The sequence below is a fragment of the Podarcis erhardii genome (genome assembly GCF_964252035.2).
Source record: "Podarcis erhardii genome assembly, chromosome: 7".
Classification (NCBI taxonomy): domain Eukaryota; kingdom Metazoa; phylum Chordata; class Lepidosauria; order Squamata; family Lacertidae; genus Podarcis; species Podarcis erhardii.
This window is the reverse complement of record NC_138511.1, coordinates 89,037,490-89,055,958: the sequence shown is the minus strand read 5'-3', so window position 1 is coordinate 89,055,958 and position 18,469 is coordinate 89,037,490. Positions and strand designations below refer to the sequence as shown.

Sequence of the window (18,469 nt, the reverse complement as noted above, 5' to 3'; positions counted from 1 at the left end):
CTGGCTATGAGATGCTATCAGAGATTGAACCCAGCACCTTCTGCATGTGGGGCAGGTGACCTGCCACTGAGCTATGGCCCTGCCTGGGCAGGTGATAGTTCTCCCCATGATCTCAAACAAATATCTTTCAGAATAGAACTTTTAACTGGAGGCTGCTTCTGGGACCTAGCAATGGGCTCCACAATGGGCTCCACATGGTGGAGCAATGATCTCTCTAACCCAGTATACAAGCAGAGACTGTAGATCATAGGAGTTAACTCCTAGGGGGCCAAGGTCCCTTTGGCCCCCAATAAAATATTTGAGCCCTCCCCCCAAAAAACATTGATGGGCATTTCCATTCGAATGGTGTGCATGCATTTGTGATCAGTTATGTGGGGCGGGACTTACCTGGGCCCCCCAATATTTTATTCAAGTTGGCACTCCTGCTGTAGATAATAATAATGATAAGCATATACAGATCTCCTGGTGACAGCAGTCACGAAATTAAAAGACACCTGCTTCTTGGGAGAAAAGCAATGACAAAGCTAGATAGCATCCTAAAAAGCAGAGACATCACCTTGCCAGCAAAGGTCCGTATAGTTCAAGCCATGGTTTTCCCAGTAGTGATGTATGGAAGTGAGAGCTGAACCATAAAGAAGGCTGATCGCCGAAGAATGGATGCTTTTGAATTCTGGTGCTGGAGGAGACTCTTGAGAGTCCCATGGACTGCAAGAAGATTAAACCTATCCATTCTTGAGGAAATCAGCCCTGAGTGCTCACTGGAAGGACAGATCGTGAAGCTGAGGCTCCAAGACTTTGGCCACCTCACGAGAAGAGAAGACTCCCTGGAAAAGACCCTGATGCTGGGAAAGATGGAGGGCCCAAGGAGAAGGGGACGACTGAGGACGAGATGGTGGGACAGTGTTCTCAAAGCTACCAGCATGAGTTTGACCAAACTGCGGGAGGCAGTGGAAGACAGGAGTGCCTGGCGTGCTCTGGTCCATGGGGTCACGAAGAATCAGACACGACTAAATGACTAAACAACAACAAACAACAACAACAACAACAGATCTCCTGGATGCTCAAAGGAACTTTCCTGATAAATATTAGCAGCAAGGCTGTGTCATTGATTTCTGCAGATTTTGAACTCTGATCCTAAATCGGCCTGCTTCTGTAAGATACAGTAGAAAGGTGGGAAGCTATGCAGTGTTTTTTTAAAAAATGCCTTCTTCAGTTTAGCCAAGAAATTTTCCACGTGCCCCAAATGCTCATTTTGAACTCAGAGAGGAATCCGTCCATCCTCTACCTTCCCCACACAATGAATGCTATATTGAAACCCAATCTTGTTTTCCTGCTCTGCAAGGAAGTCCAGGAGGCCAGGCTAGCTGGTTTCACTTACAGGGCACGGGCATATAATGGGCTGGCCTTCAGCTGAATTCTCAGCCACTTGGCCATGGAGCTTGCAGGGGCACTGAGCATCTTCCTGGCCATCTGTGTCTCCTGCTTGCTCCTCATCTCAGCATGGAAGAGGATGCACAAGGAAGGCAAGTTGCCCCCTGGGCCAACGCCTTTGCCTTTCATCGGCAACTTGCTGCAAATCAAAACCAGCGAGCCCTTTAAGTCCTTTCTGGCGGTGAGTTGTGCTCTCTTTGCCATCAGAAGCTTGGGAGGAAATAAGGGGAGAAAGTATGGCTGGGCTGGGGCTGAAGGCTTAGTTTTCAAGAATTCTTGTGTTTCGAACTGCCCAAGTGGAGCCAGGGAACAGGTATGAGCGCATGTTCCACCTTCCACAAGGTAGCTCTTATGACTCCAGCCAGGTGAGACCAGTGGTCTGCTCAGCACTGCATCTGTGACTGAGCACAACTCTCTGGAAAGACCCCAGAGGGGCCTGCAGGCAACATCAACCCCACTTTTTGCTCCACAAAGGCAATTCAGAGATATGTTGCCTCTGAAAATGGAAGCTCCATATCACCTTTTATGAGCAGATACCCACTGACCAAATACCATAGCTGTCAACTTTTCCCTTTTCTTGCGAGGAATCCTATTCGGAATAAAGGCATTTCCCTTAAAGAAAGGGTAAGGTTGACAGCTATGCCAAATACCCACCCGGCATGAATTTATTTTATTTCTACTTACAGCCACCCAACTAAGTATCTACCACCATAAGGGTCTACAACCATCACCACTTAACTCTATGTTGTGTGAAGTAGGACTTTCTCTCTCTCTCTGTTCTGAATCTCTTACTAACGAACCTCTTTGAATGACAGCATGTTATAGAATTAATTGCATGGTGTGTGTATGTCTATCCACTTTTCCCATGCAATATATATGCCAGCCTGGTGCCCTCCAGATGTTTTGGACTACAATTCCCATCAGCCCCAGCCAGCATGGTTATGGTAGCTAGGGCTGATGGGAATTGTAGTCCAAAACACCTGGAGGGCACCAGGTTAGCCTAGACGGATCGAAGGCTTTTACAACCTTCTTTCATTCCCTGCTTTGCCTGTTTCCTCGTTGTCTTCTTAACTATGCTTTCTTCCTCAGCTGCAGAAAAAATATGGTCCCGTGTTCACGGTGTACCTTGGGCCACGGAGAGTTGTGGTCCTGTGTGGACATGAGGCAGTGAAGGAAGCTCTGGTGGACCAAGCTGAGGAGTTCAGTGGCCGGGGGGAGCTGGCTTCTATTGACCGCAACTTCAATGGCTTTGGTGAGTTGAGTAGATCTGGTGGGTTCTGCCAATACAACATGGAGAAACTCTTATGACTGGTAAAGGAGAGTCTGTTTTGCAGGTAGGAACAGAGCAGAAATTCATATTTAAAGGTGAACTGGTTGTATCTGACCTTTTTGAAACAATACAGAAACCAAAACACGGCCATCCTTCAGAATTTGCAGCTCTCCAAATTTTGTAGGGCAATTCTCCAAACAAGCAGCGCCTACCAAAATGTGTCCGCTAGGGTAGCGTCCACCAGGGTAGATTCAAAGATCCTTTATATTAGGGGGAATTGGTTGCAAAAAAAATGTATATACTAGGAGAATAACACACTTGCATGTTGATTAATATTCATGAAGGCTTTAAAAAGAAGAATTTCAAACTGGCATGGGAATGTGGAGGATCAAACTTAAGTTTGGGAAAATATGAAAGTGGAAATATGAAACCAGAGATTTTCCCATCTCTAGTTGGAGACAGCCTTTCTCAACTAGAGAAAGCTGTTTTGAACTACAGTCAGTGAGGTCTGCTCTAAGGTGAGGGAGCTTATTGGGGGCAGGCACAGATGGGTTATCGTTGATGTAAATTGCGACCAGAATTTCTTAAATTTCCTGCCAGACAAAACCTCTCCTGGGCTTGTGAGTCAAGGAGCTGAGTTGTAATATGTGCCTGCCTTGTTCAGGCCTAAATGTGGAGGGCAGGAGATAAGATTTTGTATCAACCACGGCTGCCCTAATGAAAGTCACTGCCTTCATTTCCAGGAGTTGCTTTGGCCAACGGGGAACGGTGGAGGCAGCTGCGTCGCTTCTCCCTCACCACCCTGAGGAATTTTGGGATGGGGAAACGCTCCATTGAGGAGCGGATCCAGGAGGAGGCCCAGTACCTGCTGGAGGAGTTTAGGAAAACTAAAGGTTAGTGTTGGGACGCAGGCGGCACTGTGGGTTAAACCACAGAGCCTAGGACTTGCTGATCAGAAGGTCGGTGGTTCGAATCCCCGCGATGGGGTGAGCTCCCGTTGCTCAGTCCCTGCTCCTGCCAACCTAGCAGTTCGAAAGCATGTCAAAGTGCAAGTAGATGAATAGGTACCGCTCCGGCGGGAAGGTAAACGGCGTTTCCGTGCGCTGCTCTGGCTTGGCAGAAGTGGCTTTGTCATGCTGGCCACATGACCCGGAAGCCAGTAAAGCGAGATGAGCGCCACAACCCCAGAGTTGGCCACGACCTCATGGTCAGGGGTCCCTTTACCTTTACCTTTAAAGGTTAGTGTTGGCCTCGCCCAACTCCTTCCACAGTGCTGCTTCTGCCAGAGGCTTGTGGAGAGGAAAATAGGGAAAGGGTGCCATCACCAATGAGCCTTGGTTTTGTGCTTTTCAGGACTGCCCTTTGATCCCACCTTCTTCCTAAGCCGCACAGTCTCCAATGTCATCAGTTCCGTTGTCTTTGGCAGTCGCTTTGAATACGACGACAAGGTTTTTCTCTCCTTGTTGCGCATGATCAACGAGAGCTTCATCGAGATGAGTACTCCTTGGGCACAGGTAATGAAAAGATCTGGAAGGGAGTCCATCTGTCTCTCTTTCTGCAAGGGGGAAGCATTCAAAAAATGGAACCTCAGCTTCTCAAGACGACAATGGGAAGAGGCGACAGACCCCTTCTCTGGGAGTCTCTGCTCTGTATTAATTTCTTTTATAATATTTTTAAATTTGATTTTACAACACCATTCCCAAACATGAACACATATGGTAAAAACAGCACAAGATTCTTCTGAAACTCAGAACTTCCCCCCTCCCTTCCGTGGGTTCTTCAAGTAATTTTTTTTTTTACTGCATATAATAAGTCCATTATATGGATGCGGGTGGCGCTGTGGGTTAAACCACAGAGCCTAGGGCTTGCCGCTCAGAAGGTCAGCGGTTCAAATCCCCACGACAGGGTGAGCTCCTGTTGCTCGGTCCCTGCTCCTGCCCACCTAGCAGTTCAAAAGCACGTCAAAGTGCAAGTAGATAAATAGGTACCGCTCTGGCGGGAAGGTAAACGGCGTTTCCTTGTGCTGCTCTGGTTTGCCAGAAGCGGCTTAGTCCTGCTGGCCACATGACCCGGAAGCTGTACGCCGGCTCCCTCGGCCAATAAAGCGAGATGAGCCAATAAAGCGAGATGAGCGCCGCAACCCCAGAGTCGGTCACAACTGGACCTAATGTTCAGGGGTCCCTTTACTTTTACCTAATAAGTCCATTTAGTTTGCTGTCCTCCATTGTATCCAAAGTCATTGCAAGTTATTTAAAACCTGCCCAAGAGTTCAAGTATCTACAGTGGTCTTTCAAATATAATGCAAATTTGTCCCATTCTTTATTGAAGCTTTGATCCTCCTGATTTCTGATCTTCCCAGTTAATCTTGCCATCTCTGCATGGTCCAGTAGTTTCTGCCAGTCCTCCTCAGTGGGAATCTTACCGTCTTTCCATCTCTGGGCAAGAGTCTCTGCTCTTTATTCCTCTCAATGTACAAGCTGTGTTCCTTGGGTGCATGATCTCAGAATACAGCAACAACAGCTGCTTTTCCCTTCCAGCTCTATGACATGTATTCCTGCGTCATGCAATACTTGCCCGGGAGACACAACCGCATCTACTACCTAATTGAGGAGCTCAAGGATTTCATTGCAGAGAGAATCAAAACGAACCAAGCGACACTCGATCCCAACAACCCGCGGGATTTCATTGACTGCTTCCTTATCCAGATGGAGAAGGTACCAGAATGGATCCCCCATTCAGCGGCAGCCACGGGAGAAGGGAAGAGAACCAAACTGGACCATATTATTTGAAACTGGAAGGGAAGCCCCCACCCCCTGTCAGGATAGGGGCAGCAATACTTGGAATCCTGGTTGTGTGTGCAGCTCTCCTCACTCAGAAACGTGCGCTGAAAGGGAACCGAAATGCTTGGGGGTGGCTTGGTGCATTTTTCCCTATGAGGAAAGGCTACAATATCAGGTTTTCCAGTGGGGGGGGGGGAGACAGCTCAGAGGAGACATAGCAGAAATTTGTCCAATTATGCGTGGTATATGCCAAGATAGAAGGGACGCAGGTGGTGCTGTTGGTTAAAACACAGAGCCTAGGACTTGCCAATCAGAAGGCCGGCGGTTTGAATCCCTGTGGCGGGGTGAGCTCCCGTTGCTCGGTCCCTGCTCCTGCCCACCTAGCAGTTCGAAAGCACCTCAAAGTGTAAGTAGATAAATAGGTACCACTCTGGCGGGAAGGTAAACAGCATTTCCGTGCTTCTCTGGTTCGCCAGAAGCGGCTTAGTCATGCTGGCCACATGACCTGGAAGTTGTACGCCGGCTCCCTCGGCCAATAAAGCGAGATGAGCGCCGCAACCCCAGAGTCAGCCACGACTGGACCTAATGGTCAGGGGTCCCTTTACCCCTTACCCTTATGAAAGCTTGGCAACCAGAGATTTTAAGGAAAGTGGCAACCATCCTGGAAACCTCAGGAAGAGCTTGGGTGTGGGGCATAAATGGACTGCAGCAAAAAGGTTATTTCTTTCTCTATCCTTTATGACATTTCCTTGTCACATTTTCCTCTAAAGGCCTCCAGGAGCTACACAGGGCTCACCTCCTCCCCATTTTACTTTTACAACACTCCTGCGAGGTAGGCTGGGCTGAGAGGCTGTGACTGGCCCCCCAAGGTCACACCCAGTGAGCGGTGGGCCATTTTGACCCTAGGGCCATTTTCCCACGGCAGCGGTGCATGGAGCCAGAGGAAAAGTGGGCTGAGCAATGAATTTGAATGTGACCTTTGCATGACAGTTTCTGTAACACCCCCACCCCTCCCTATCTGTCCAGACAAGCAAGAGGCATTAGCAGAGTCAGTGCTGGATTTACGTATAAGCTAAATAAGCTATAGCTTAGGGCCCACTCTCTTCTCTTCCCACTCTCTTGGGCCCCCCCCAAAAAAATTAAAGGAAAAAACAACACTGGATGTACATTTCCAAAATATAAGATTAAAAAAAAAAAAAACCTACATACGGTTAGAGCTTAATAATTATTTCACTATTAATATACTTCTTCTTAATTGTATTTCACTATTAATATGCTTCTCCTTAATTGTATTTCAGTTCAACAATGACTTTGATAAAATATATACAGTGGTACCTCGGGTTACATATGCTTCCGGTTACATATGCTTCAGGTTACAGACTCCGCTAACCCAGAAATAGTACCTCGGGTTAAGAATTTTGCTGCAGGATGAGAACAGAAATCGTGGCGCAGCGGCAGCTCGAGGCCCTATTAGCTAAAGTGGTGCTTCAGGTTAAGAACAGTTTCAGGTTAAGAACGGACCTTGGGAACGAATTAAGTACTTAACCTGAGGTACTTAACCTGTATTTTCAATTAAATTAAGTACTTAACCTGTATTTTGTTATGTGCAAATGGCTTTAGAGACCTATTAGGTCCATAAATTACCATATAGAGTATATTCAACACAAAAAACAGCAACAATTTGTTGTTGACAAGCTGGACATATAAAGGGCCCCATTACCTTCAGTAGCTTAGGGCCTCATCAAACCTAAATCCGGCCCTGAACAGAGTCAAAGCATACATTTGAACCATCAAACCATTCTTCCCACCAATGGCCATGCTTGCGTACACGGTGCACCTTCACGCACATGCACACACATACGCTAATTTCTTTGTTCCTTCAAAGGAAAAAGGGAACCCTTCCAGTGAATTCAACCTGAAGAATCTGGTCCTCACCACCCTCAACCTGTTCTTTGCTGGGACAGAGACAGTCAGCTCCACTCTGAGATACGGATTCCTCTTCTTGATGAAACACCCAGAAGTGGAAGGTATGGAGGATGACATCTGGGACTGGCAGATGTCAAGCAAGTGCTGATGTAGTGGTGTGGTGTAGTGGTTAAGAGCAGTAGACTCGTAATCTGGTGAACCGGGTTCAATTCCCCGCTCCTCCACATGCAGCTGCTGGGTGACCTTGGGCCAGTCACACTTCTTTGAAGTCTCTCAGCCCCCACATCTCACAGAGTGTTTGTTGTGGGAGAGGAAGGGAAAGGAGATTGTTAGCTGCTTTGAGACCCCTTCGGGTAGTGATAAAGCGGGATATCAAATCCAAACTCTTCTTCTTCCTTCATCTGCCTGGGGCTCTTCAGGTATTTTGGGCTACCAACGCCCATCAGACGTGGGTGGCGCTGTGGTCTAAACCACTGAGCCTCTTGGGCTTGCCGATCAGAAGGTCGGCGGTTTGAATCCCCGCGATAGGATGAGCTCCCATTGCTCCGTCCCAGCTCCTGCCAACCTAGCAGTTCAAAAGCACGTCAAAGTGCAAGTAGATAAATAGGTACCGCTGTGGCAGGAAGGTAAACGGCGTTTCCAAGCACTGCTCTGGTTTTGGTGTTCCATTGCGCCAGAAGCGGCTTAGTCCTGCTGGCCACATGACCTGGAAAAACTGTCTGCAGACAAACGCCGGCTCCCTCAGCCTGTAAAGTGAGATGAGCGCTGCAACCCCAGAGTCGTCTGTGACTGGACTTAACTGTCAGGGGTCCTTTACCTTTTTTCATCTGCCTGGGGCTCTTCAGGTATTTTTGGCTACAACACCCATCAGACCCAGTCGGCACAACAATTGTAGTTCGAAATATATAGAGCCACCAAGTTGGTAAAGGCTGGTTTAGGGTTAAATCATTACCTGAAAGTATAGCAATCCAGGTCTGTAGCCAAATACGACCCATTAAGCTTAGGTAGCATTATCATTTACCATTGATAAGACGATTAATGATGGCACCTAATATGCATCAGCAGCTGTATCAAAATCAGAAGAACCAGGAGACCAGAGGCACCCATCTAGTAAAAGGTAAAGGTAAAGGGACCCCTGACCATTAGGTCCAGTCGTGACCGACTCTGGGGTTGTGGCGCTCATCTCACTTTATTGGCCGAGGGAGCCGGTGTACAGCTTCCGGGTCATGTGGCCAGCAGGACTAAGCCACTTCTGGCGAACCAGAGCAGTGCACGGAAACGCCGTTAACCTTCCCGCCGGAGCAGTACCTATTTATCTACTTGCACTTTGATGTGCTTTCGAACTGCTAGGTTGGCAGGAGCAGGGATCGAGCAACGAGAGCTCACCCCGTCGCAGGGATTCGAACCGCTGATCTTCTGACCAGCAAGTCCTAGGCTCTGTGGTTTAACCCACAGCGCCACCCGCATCAGTGCTAAAAGCATCATGAGGATGGCTGACAGGTGAGGGAGAGAGAGAGAGAGAGAAAGAGAGAGAGAGAGACTGCAGCACATGAAAAGTGCTGCCTCACTCTGCTTTTCATCATGGATGGCAAGCTTCAGCTGCTGTCAATGGGGACTTTCCTCCAGAGTTTAATAGTGGGGGGGGGGGCTTTCATCGGGATCACAGTGAAGTAGGGAACAGCTAATCCCGTGCCCCCTTGGGCAGCCCCACTTGCCTGCCTTCTCCCACATGTCCAGTCCAATGAGTGGAACTTACCTGCCAGCTTTCTCTTCCTCCCCAGCCTCAATTTTCCTCATTGCAGAGCTCAGCAGGGAGGACGAAAAATGGGGGCAAGGCTGGGTTAGTCGGCTCTGCCTGTCATTGACTCTGGCACCACCTGCTGTTGGGTTGTCTGTCTTCCACCCAAACAATCCCAAGGGGCACCAGACACCACTGGCAAAACCTGCTCTCTCTCTCTCTCTGTTGTGGTCCCAATGAAAGCTGGCCTTTGCACGCCTTCTCTGAAAAAAGTAAATAAAAGAAGAAGCAAGGTGGGCTTCCTAATTACGTGTTTAACATTAGATCTAAGTGAGCCCTAAGAAAGAGAAGAGGAGAAGAATTGGAGGGCAAAACAAAAATATCTGAATGTGAGATGGAGAAGAGGCCAGGTGCATATTGTAGTGAAAGAGCTCCCCTTCCATCCTTACAGACCTTCAGGGTGGAAGTGCTCACACTCCTTCCTTTCTCTACAGAGATTTATTGATTTTATTGATTGCCACATTAAAGTTCAACTGGAGACAACTTGATTCCTGCCCCCTTCACATGGTTAGTTGAGGAGTGATTCAATTACGGCTGCTCACCTCAGTTTTGACCCATAAAGAGGAGAGGAGAAAAAGTTGTTGTTTAGTCATGTCCGACTCTTCGTGACCCCCTGGACCAGAGCATGCCATGCACGCCTGTCTTCCACTGCCTCCCGCAGTTTGGTCAAACTCATGCTGGTAGCTTCGAGAACACTGTCCCACCATCTCGTCCTCTGCCGTCCCCTTCTCCTTGTGCCCTCCATCTTTCCCAGCATCAGGGTCTTTCCCAGGGAGTCTTCTCTTCTCATGAGGTGGCCAAAGTCTTGGAGCCTCAGCTTCAGGATCTGTCCTTCCAGTGAGCACTCAGGGCTGATTTCCTTCAGAATGGAGAGGTTGGATCTCCTTGCAGTCCATGGGACTCTCTCTTTTTTTTAAAGTAATATTTATTAAGAGTTTAAAGATTACAAAAAGAAAGAAAAAGAATTAAACAAATCAATATAATACAATACAAAAACAGAAACAAAAACACTACATAAAACATTGAATTAACAAAACAAGAACAATTAAAAACACTTCCAATATTTTCAAGCTTATCTTTCATTCACTTGTTTCATTGACTTCCTCACGCCTCCCTTTTTGTATTCCACTTCAATTAACTGTTTCAGCAACTCCTTTCCATCTTCCTCTGTTTTCTGTCCTGTAATTAATCTTAACATATTCTAACCTTGTTTTTCCCCTTTAATACATTAACAGTCTATCTGTACCTAGTTCCTTATAACATTTCTGCCAAAGCCATATAACTTCATTCCACCATTTTTCTAAAGCTCATTAATTTTACAATATTTCTGTAAATAACCTTTAAATTTTTTCCAATCTTCTTCCACCGACTCTTCTTCCTGGTCTCGGATTCTGCCAGTCATTTCCGCCAATTCCATATAGTCCATCAACTTCATCTGCCATTCTTCCCGGGTGGGTAAATCTTGTGTCTTCCAATACTTTGCGATGAGTGTTCTTGCTGCTGTTGTTGCATACATAAAAAAAGTTCTGTCCTTCTTTGGCACCAATTGGCCGACCATGCCCAGGAGAAAGGCCTCTGGTTTTTCAGAAAGGTATATTTAAATACCTTTTTCATTTCATTATAAATCAGCTCCCAGAATGTCTTAATCCTTGGGCACGTCCACCAAAGGTGAAAGAATGTACCTTTAGTCTCATTACATTTCCAACATTTATTTTCGGGCAAATGGTAAATTTTTGCAAGCTTGACTGGTCTCATGTACCACCTGTAAATCATTTTCATTAAATTCTCTCTTAGGGCATTACATGCCGTAAATTTCATACCTGTGGTCCATAACTGTTCCCAGTCAGCCATCATTATGTTATGTCCAACATCTTGTGCCCATTTAATCATAGCAGATTTCACCGTTTCATCCTGAGTGTTCCATTTCAGCAGCAAATTATACATTCTTGACAAATTCTTAATTTTGGGATCTAACAATTCTGTTTCCAATTTTGATTTTTCCACCTGGAAGCCAACTTTTTAATCCAAATTATATGCCTCCATTATTTGGTAATAATGAAGCCAATCTCTCACTTTGTTTTTTAATTTTTCAAAACTCTGCAATTTTACCCTGTCTCCATCTTGTTCCAAAATTTCCCAATATTTCGGCCATTTGGCCTCCATATTGAGTTTTTTCTGTGCCTTCGCTTCCATTGGTGACAACCATCTTGGGGTTTTATTTTCTAACAAGTCCTTATATCTTATCCAAACATTAAACAATGCTTTCCTAACAATATGGTTTTTGAATGCTTTATGTGCTTTTAGCTTATCATACCACAAATATGCATGCCAACCAAATACATTGTTGAAATCTTCTAAATCCAGCACATCTGAGTTTTCAAGAAGCAGCCATTCTTTCAGCCAGCAAAAAGCAGCTGATTCATAGTAAAGTTTAAGGTCTGGCAGGGCAAATCCACCTCTTTCTTTAGCATCAGTTAATATCTTAAATTTTATTCTAGGCTTCTTGCCCTGCCAGACAAATCTGGAAATATCTCTCTGCCACTTCTTGAAACAATCCGTCTTGTCTATGATTTGCAATGTTTGAAACAAGAACAACATCCTTGGCAATACATTCATTTTTATCACAGCAATTCTGCCTAACAATGATAGCTTCAAATTTGACCATATTTCTAAGTCCTTTTTCACTTCAATCCAACATTTTTCATAATTATCCTTAAACAGATTCACATTCTTGGCAGTCATATTAACCCCTAAGTCCATGGGACTCTCAAGAGTACCATAATTCAAAAGCATCCATTCTTCGGCGATTAGCCTTCTTTATGGTCCAGCTCTCACTTCCATACATCACTACTGGGAAAACCATAGCTTGAACTATACGGACCTTTGTTGGCAAGGTGATGTCTCTGCTTTTTAAGATGCTGTCTAGGTTTGTCATTGCTTTTCTCCCAAGAAGCAGGCGTCTTTGAATTTCGTGACTGCTGTGGACAAAGAGAAAAAGTAGCCACTGCATATGAGTGAGGGGATATGGAAGTGGCCATCTCTGAAAGGCTTCCCTCTAGCTAACTCTTCTGCTCAGGAGGACTGAAGCAATTACTCCCTACTTCGGAGCCATCTGTGCTCTCTGCCGCAATGTCCCAGGGAGACAGCAGTAACTTACGACTGCTGGATCTTCCAGGCATCGTTTTATACCAGCTTCTTCCAGGCCCATAGGAACTGAACAATGATGAGGAACTGTCAGGCATTAAAAAAGGTTGAACGCACTAAGTCCACTTGTTTTCAGTTCAAGGTTTTATGGCTCTACATGATAAACAGCTTCCAATTCTAAGCTCCGGAAGGCAGCTAATTCCAGGGCCGTTCCACTCGCATCCATAATGCGCTTCTTCACACACTGATGTGTTCGGAAGGCCATGTTTTCACTTCCCCTGGTTGCTGTCCTAGAAGGTGTTTCTCGATGTCTCCACAGAGAAGGTCCACCAGGAAATTGACCACATCATTGGCCTCAACCGCATCCCTGCCAGCGAAGACAGGATGAACATGCCCTACACAGACGCCGTCATCCATGAGATCCAGAGGCTGACAGACATTGTCCCCATGGGAGTGCCACACACTGTGATGCGAGACACTCGGTTCCGGGGGTACCACCTCCCCAAGGTGAGACAAGAGGGGAGCTAAGTTAAAAGGGAACAACCCTATGAGAAAAGGGGGGATGAAGGGGTGAGCCATATCTGTTTATGAGGCCCTCGCTGTCCCTGTCAGTTCCATTTCAATATGCACCTCTGTCTCATGTCTTTCCAGGGCACCGATGTCTTCCCCTTATTAGGCTCAGTCTTACGGGATCCTAAATATTTCAGCAACCCCCAGAAGTTCAACCCTGGGCACTTCCTGGATGAGAAAGGACGCTTTAAGAAGAACGATGCTTTTGTGCCATTTTCTTCAGGTAGGTCTTTGTCCTTGTTTGCTTTTTACTGCTTACTAAAAGTGGTCTTTGGCTAGTCAGCTCCCTTATAGCTTATCCGAGCCAGCAGCACTGTTGTGAAGATACAATGGGATGATTCCTGTGTGTGCCCCCCTTGGCCAAGCAAATTATGACTTGTTCGGGTTCCTTTTTCTCTCTCTCCCCACAGGGAAGCGCGTCTGCCTGGGGGAAGCCATGGCCCGCATGGAGCTCTTCCTCTATTTCACCACCATCTTGCAAAGCTTCTCTCTGAAATCCCTTGTGCCTGCAAAGGACATTGACCTCTCCCCCAAACTGAGTGGCTTTGGGAACATCCCCCCAACATATGAGCTGTGCTTGGTGCCTCGTTGATCCCAAATTTGGCAAGCCATTGCCTGGGGTGGGTGGGGAGGGAGGGAGGGAGGGAGGGGAGAAGATGCATATTGGGTTCACCTGTTCATCATGGGTCTTGTACGTTTTCATTTCGCCCTAAGCTGCTCTAGAACTAGGCAGAAACACACCCCATTGTTTAGTCATATTTTTAAGCCTGTGAATTGTCTGGGCTATGTGACTTTCCTGTCTCCTGCCCTGCTCTGTTGTGAGCTTCTGGGAACAAAAGATTGGGATAGATGGATTTGCTTAGTTTGACCCAGTGGGGCAATTCTGACCAAAAAATAGGTTATCAGAGTTTTTAGGGGGCTAACCAGGTTGGGATAGCTGGGATAGCAGGCTTGTTGTGTTTTGAATGTCTTATGTAGATTTTTCAATTTCGTTGTTCTGTATGGGACAATGACAATAAAGATTATCGAATCGAATCAAAAACATAAGTACACAATCAGGAGCTGCTGGATCAGGTCACCGGCCTATCTAGCCTAGCATCCTGTTCTAACAGTGGCCAGCTAGATGGCTGTGGGAAGCCTGGGAGTTTGACATGAGGGCAACAGTATTTTCCCCTCCTGAGATTTCCAGCAACTCATCTTTAGAAGCATTAGTGCCTCTGACACATAGCTGTCAACTTACAGATTTGAAAATAAGGGACCAGCAGCCTTGAAAATAAGGAATCAGCAGCCAAAATAAGGGATTTTAGTCAACCAGCAGCCAAACGAAGCCTCAAGCGGTGGTTCCCACAGCGCAGCAACCCGGCAAAGGGGACGCAGCAAGGAAAACCACCGTCACCTCTCCGCTGGGAAGCGCTGAGCAAAGGCGAGTCCCCAGGCAACACGGCCGATTTGATTGGCACAAGGCATGCAAGCTCCACCCCCCAGTCGTTCTTAGACTCCTTATTGGGTGAGCAACGCAGCCAAGCAACACAGTTGGAGCCTCCCTCCTCCCTGGCCGGCAGGGAGGGAGGGAGAGGAGCTGCTTCCTTTGAAACCCAGGAAATTTAAGGGACATCATCAATAAGGGACAGCAGTGGGACATGGCGCTGGGATAAGGGACCGTCCCACCAAATAAGGGACGCTTGACAGCTATGCTCTGACGATGGAGATACAGCATAGACATCATGGCTAGTAGTCACTGATAGCCCTCTCCTCTTCCATTAATGTGTCCAATCCTCTTTTAAAGCCGTGTAAATTGGTGGACATCACTTCCTCCTGTGGGAGAGAGTTCCATAGTTTAACTCTGAAATGCGGAACGGCTAAGGGAGCTGGGCATGTTTAGCCTGGAGAAGAGGAGGTTAAGGGGTGATATGATAGCCATGTTCAAATATATAAAAGGATGTCACATAGAGGAGGGAGAAAGGTTGTTTTCTGCTGCTCCAGAGAAGCGGACACGGAGCAATGGATCCAAACTACAAGAAAGAAGATTCCACCTAAACATTAGGAAGAACTTCCTGACAGTAAGAGCTGTTCGACAGTGGAATTTGCTGCCAAGGAGTGTGGTGGAGTCTCCTTCTTTGGAGGTCTTTAATTTTTCAATTTTTTTAAAATAATATTTTATTAAGTTTTAACAATAACGAGGTTATAAAACAACAAATAGAAAAGACACAAGAAAAATACAAAAACACAAAAATACAAAAATACAAACATTTAACATAAAAAAGAAACAAAAATAAGAAACAAAAATCCCTCTTTTTTAATTTCTCATCTTTAGTTAACTTATTTTCCTGACTTCCTCACGCCTCCCTTTTTTGTATTCCATTTAAAAATTGGTTCAGCAAATTCATATCCTGTTAGTTTATCCTTAATTATTTTTCCTCATATTATAGCTTCAAGTTTTCATCTAATATCACTCCAATCTTACATTTTACCTTATTACTAGAACCCCTTCATTTCAATGTCATCAACATTCAAAAATTTTACAATATTTCTGAAGGAGATTTTAAATTTCTTCCAATCTTCTTCCACCAACTCTTCTCCCTGGTCTCGGATTCTGCCAGGCTTCTTTGGAGGTCTTTAAGCAGAGGCTTGACAACCATCTGTCAGGAGTGCTCTGATGGTGTTTCCTGCTTGGCAGAGGGTTGGACTCGATGGCCCTTGTGGTCTCTTCCAACTCTATGATTCTAGGATTCTATGATTCTATGCATGAAGAAGGACTTTATTTTCTCTGTCCTGAATCTTCCAACATTCAGCTTCAATGGATGTCCTTGTCATGCATAATTTTAGAAACTTTTATCATGATGCCTCTTACTTCTCTAAACTACAAAGTCCCAAGTGCTGCAGCCTTTCTTCATAGGGAAGTTGCTCCTTGATTGTTTTGGTTGTCCTCTTCTAACCTTTTTCCGATTCTGCCATATTGTTTTTGAGGTGAAGCAACCAGAACTGCCCAGTGACGTTCCCCAAGGTTATGCTAATATTGTCCTAATGCTGTTTCTGTCCAAATCTCCTAGATTCTATGTCTTTAATGGCCACCTTGTGGCCAGAGTCAGCCTACTGAACATCTCCAGATGGTACTCAATGGAGGGAAGTAGACAGGTCTTGGATCACAAAGAGTCACAAGCAATCAAAGAGCTACCTGGCACCCCAACATGGCAGCCTTCTGCAACCTGGTGCCCTCCAGCTGCTTCAGACTACAGTGAGTTATAGTCCAAAACAGCTTGAAGGCACCAGGTTGAGCAAGACTGCTCTATGGCATTGGTCTTCAACTGGTGGGACAGGTCCCTACTACTGGGTCACAGCTTGTCTAAGGTGGATGGCAACAACAGCAGAACTCATACCACGCAGATGGTAAAATTGAGAATTAGTCCATAAATGCCTGTTTGCCTTAAAGGTGCGTCCCAGGTCAGGAATAGATTTGCTCTGTGTGATGGTGGAGCACACTTTTTGGTTCAAATGCTGCAAAATCTCCTGTTTAAATAACAGCCACCTAGCTTTTGAAAAAAGGGACACAGGTGGCGCTGTGGGTTAAACCACAGAGCCTAGGGCTTGCTGATCAGAAGGTCGGCAGTTCGAATCCCCGCAACGGGGTGAGCTCCCGTTGCTTGGTCCCTGCTCCTGCCAACCTAGCAGTTCGAAAGTACATCAAAGCACAAGTAGATAAATAGGTCCTGCTCTGGTGGGAAGGTAAACGGCGTTTCCATGCGCTGCTCTGATTTGCCAGAAGCAGCTTAGTCATGCTGGCCACATGACCCGGAAGCTATACGCCGGCTCCCTCGGCCAATAAAGCGAGATGAGCACTGCAACCCCAGAGTCGGCCACGACTGGACCTAATGGTCAGGGGTCCCTTTACCTAGCTTTTGAAATCTTCACAGACTCTCTTGTTTTCATTGGAAACACACCCAGAAATATGTGAGAGGTCACCGTTGACCAGAGCCCGCCTCCTTCTGTTTCAAAGTGTTTCTCTGTCATCCATCCCTGCTGGGGTGGTTCTGAGGTTGCCTTTGGCAAGGCCTGTTAGCAAATACACAAACAGCCTTGACCAGAATGTTCACTTGCATGTCAAATGCCTCTGCAAAGCTTTCTCTCTTGCACGAGCAACCGTCAATCAGTCATTAACCAGGAGAGGTCATTTCCATCTCATGGTTCTACACAGCCGCTCTCTAATGCCAGGGGGGATCCAGAATGAAAGAATAAATACCCCAGTTGATTCTGATATCTCTCTTTTTAAAAAATAATATTTATTAAAGTTTTAAAGGTTACAAAAGGAAAAAAGAGAAAACACCAAATTAAGCAAAAAAACAAGACAATACATCACAATAAGTAAAAACAAACAAAAGAAAGAAAGAAAAGAAAACAGAAAAATACAAAGAATTAAAAAAACAAATCAAACCTTCCCATAACTTATCTTTCATTTGCTTGTTTCCTTGACCTCCTCACACCTCCCTTTTTTGTATTCTAGTTCAGTTAGATATTTCAGCAAATCCTTTCCATCTTTGTTTTTATCCTAATAATTTATCTTAATATACTGTAATTTTACATTCTCTTCTTTCACCAATTAACAATCCATTTTTACTTAGTCCTTTATAACATTTCTGCTAAAACCACATAACTTCATTCCAGCATCCTTCCAACATTCCTTAATTTTACAATGTTTCTGTAAGTAAACTTTAAATTTCTTCCAATCTTCTTCCACCGACTCTTCTCCCCGGTCTTTGATTCTGATATCTCAAGCATTAGTAGAGATTAGAATCCATGATCTACACAGTGGCGTAGCGTGGGGGGTGCAGGGGGGGCCGGCCGCACCGGGCGCAACATCTGGGGGTTAGGGAAATCCACGAGTTAGGGGGCGCAAATCCACGGGTTAGGGGGCGCAAATTACTTGCCTTGCCCCGGGTGCTGATAACCCACGCTACGCCACTGGATCTACACAAGACTTCTTGAAGAAGTGGGGACAGTCTTTTTTAATTACTGGGTTCAAAGGGTGTTTAAGGCATATTTAGACAAAAAGCATTGGAATTGAAACAAGCTAGAGTGTAGACCAGTGAGTGGCTGGGGGGGGGGGGGAGGAAGTTCTCAAGCAAATTCTCTGAGACTGAATCCACTTGAAAAAAAATATCAGATTGATTTTCCTCTGAATTTTAAATTTTCCCATCGTTAATAAATACGTACTGCGTTGTAATAGAGGTTCTAGAAAGATAGAATGAAAAATACTATACCAAGCTAGATAATGCTTCCCATTATTGTTTTTATGCTATATTGCTGATGGTTAAACATAGAATAAAATGTGTTTTATCAACAAGAGAATATGGATTTAATTTATAAATGTTTCCTTCAGACTGGAGCACAAATACGGTGTGTGGGTGTTGGCATAAGAGAGTCCCAGTCCTTTTTGGGGGAGGGGGACCTAAAAGACACAATAGTGTAGTGCCAATGTTATTACCCTCCTATGTCCTTTGGCTCGTTTACATAATCAGTCCAAATCAATTATCATTTTACTCCTTCTCTGTTGGA

At 45.6% G+C, this 18,469-nt stretch overlaps 1 protein-coding gene across 2 annotated transcripts in view; it reads left to right on the top strand.

The window, feature by feature from the left end:
• The first annotated feature begins 879 nt into the window (after window positions 1–879).
• LOC309345798 (cytochrome P450 2G1-like) overlaps window positions 880–18,469 on the top strand; it is a 46,623-nt gene continuing 29,033 nt past the window's right edge. The window contains exons 1-9 of one of the 2 annotated variants that reach the window (XM_081869195.1): window positions 880–1,612; window positions 2,521–2,683; window positions 3,445–3,594; window positions 4,055–4,215; window positions 5,239–5,415; window positions 7,367–7,508; window positions 12,669–12,856; window positions 13,001–13,142; window positions 13,330–13,538. In XM_081869195.1, the coding sequence (XP_081725321.1) occupies window positions 1,433–1,612; window positions 2,521–2,683; window positions 3,445–3,594; window positions 4,055–4,215; window positions 5,239–5,415; window positions 7,367–7,508; window positions 12,669–12,856; window positions 13,001–13,142; window positions 13,330–13,511 (1,485 nt within the window). In that variant the 5' untranslated portion in view covers window positions 880–1,432 and the 3' untranslated portion in view covers window positions 13,512–13,538. Of the gene's footprint in view, window positions 1,613–2,520; window positions 2,684–3,444; window positions 3,595–4,054; window positions 4,216–5,238; window positions 5,416–7,366; window positions 7,509–12,668; window positions 12,857–13,000; window positions 13,143–13,329; window positions 13,539–18,469 lie in introns of those variants that run through there. The other variant, XR_014158365.1, reaches the window with a different exon arrangement.